We start from the raw sequence: 1,764 nt of genomic DNA, 5'->3' as shown, positions 1-1,764 counted from the left end.
CCCCCGGCCGTGTAGCTTGCTCCTCACCCACGAGCAGTTTGCACATTACCCCAAACCTCGTCCTCACTCAGGAATTCCTTAGATGGCGCCGCTTCCACACCTGCCCCGCCCCCACCCATCTGTCTTGCACCTGCAGCTACAGACACTCCTTGGTGGGGAGGGCACCCTCTGCATAATGCCAAACACCTTTAAAATTCAGTTTCTTCTTAAACTCTTTGTCCAGCTCCTCTCTGTTGAACTGGGCGTTTGCACTCTCAAAATCAAAGTCGCCTTCAAATTTGATCGTGTTCTCTTTGACGTTAGTCGGGCGGTTTTGCCCTCTGGAGCGATTCCTCGTTCGTCTGTTCCCTGGGGGAAGGAAGGAAAGCCGTGACTGGTGAGCCGCCGAGCTGACATTACTCCAGTGAGATGGGTGACGAAGAGGGGACAAGGCACACGGAAGCGGACACTGAGCCCCAGCACCCCAAAGCCATCACCCACAGAGGCCAAGCAGAGGGGCGAGCAGAGAAGCGGTGCACAGCCGGGTGGCCCGCGGCTCCCCGGAACTCAGGTGGCAACAACAGCTGTTACCTGATCTCCTCCTCTGAGGTCTTCTGTTCTCGTCGTTCACCTGCCCTTGACTCTGCACAGCTGTCGGCTGAACTACATCTAAGGCGCAAAAGGAAAGAGTAAGGCAAGCGCCCACCGAAGCAGAGCCCAGCGACGGAAGCGGGGTGGCGCTAGCACAGGGGCCACGCAGCAAGGGCAGGCCCTGCGAGAACACGCGGTGTTTACGATGGGGGGCAGGGGGTGCGGGCTTTTGAATGAAAAAGGAAGAAGACAGAAAAGAGAACCCCAGGAAGCAGGGCGCCACTCTGAGGCGGTGAAGCGGACACCAGGACGGGAAGGGACAAGTACCGCTGGTGGTCTTGCCGCCCGGCTGGGCCGGGCGCCCGTTCAGCTGCATCCCCACGGTGGCCTTGCCAGGTAACAGCTTTTTGGCATTCAGGTTATCGACAGAACCAGTCTGGACGGCCTGCTCCACCATGGGGCTCTTGCCGACTGGGACGGATGGAAAACCAGCTCCTGAGATGGGAAGGGAAGGAGCGCTGAAGACCAGAGAGGAGAAAACCTCACGGCCCTCCAGCCCCTCCCTCGGGGTGGCAGGCCGGGCAGTTGAAGGCACCACCTCGAGACTCTCCCAAGTCTGGCAGAGCCTCCCGGACCATCCCCTCCCGTGACTAGCCTGGCGGCCACAAGGCCAGCTCACCAGGGAGCCCTGAGCCCCCGATCCCCAACCTAGGTAACCCCGAGGAGACAAAACACCCTGCCAGAAACGAACACTTCCCAGGTGGTTTAGAAAACAGCTTTCCAAAAAACCACACAAGCTCTAAGCCCGAGGGGGCTCCTTGGTTCCAAGATGCTGGCAAATTCACGGTCTGGGAATTTGTTTTGTTCTGGTCCACGCTGGACAAGAACCATCCCAGTCTGGGATCTTCTAGTAAACGGTCATTCTTTAAAGTTAAACTCTAGAACGCGGTCGTTTCTGCTTGAGGCATAACAAAACCAAAAAGAATGTGATAAGACCCGACTACAGAAAAGCAGTGCATCTTGAAGAGATGAAGGCTCCCAGGCTGCCCTTGGTGGTGGGGCCGTACCAGAGTCTGTCCCTACAACACTGCAGTCTCAGCCCTCGGAGGAGGTCCCAGCTCCCGAGGTGTCCTCTGAGGCAGGAAGGGGGAGAGGGCACGCCACCCACACTGGTCCGTCCCCCCCCCCCCCCCC

At 58.5% G+C, this 1,764-nt stretch overlaps 1 protein-coding gene across 3 annotated transcripts in view; it reads right to left on the bottom strand.

The window, feature by feature from the left end:
- LSM14B (LSM family member 14B) overlaps positions 1 to 1,764 on the bottom strand; it is a 10,745-nt gene that overhangs the window by 3,161 nt on the left and 5,820 nt on the right. For 2 of the 3 annotated variants that reach the window (XM_040459835.1, XM_040459833.1), the window contains 3 exons: positions 898 to 1,065; positions 571 to 648; positions 187 to 348 (listed from right to left, as the gene is read on the bottom strand). In XM_040459835.1, the coding sequence (XP_040315769.1) occupies positions 187 to 348; positions 571 to 648; positions 898 to 1,065 (408 nt within the window). The remainder of the gene's footprint in view (positions 1 to 186; positions 349 to 570; positions 649 to 897; positions 1,066 to 1,764) is intronic. The other variant, XM_040459834.1, reaches the window with a different exon arrangement.

The sequence above is a fragment of the Herpailurus yagouaroundi genome, unplaced genomic scaffold, assembly GCF_014898765.1.
Source record: "Herpailurus yagouaroundi ecotype Mexico unplaced genomic scaffold, PumYag 246, whole genome shotgun sequence".
Classification (NCBI taxonomy): Eukaryota; Metazoa; Chordata; class Mammalia; order Carnivora; family Felidae; genus Herpailurus; species Herpailurus yagouaroundi.
The sequence above is the reverse complement of the archived record's forward strand: the minus strand, read 5'-3'. Positions and strand labels throughout refer to the sequence as shown.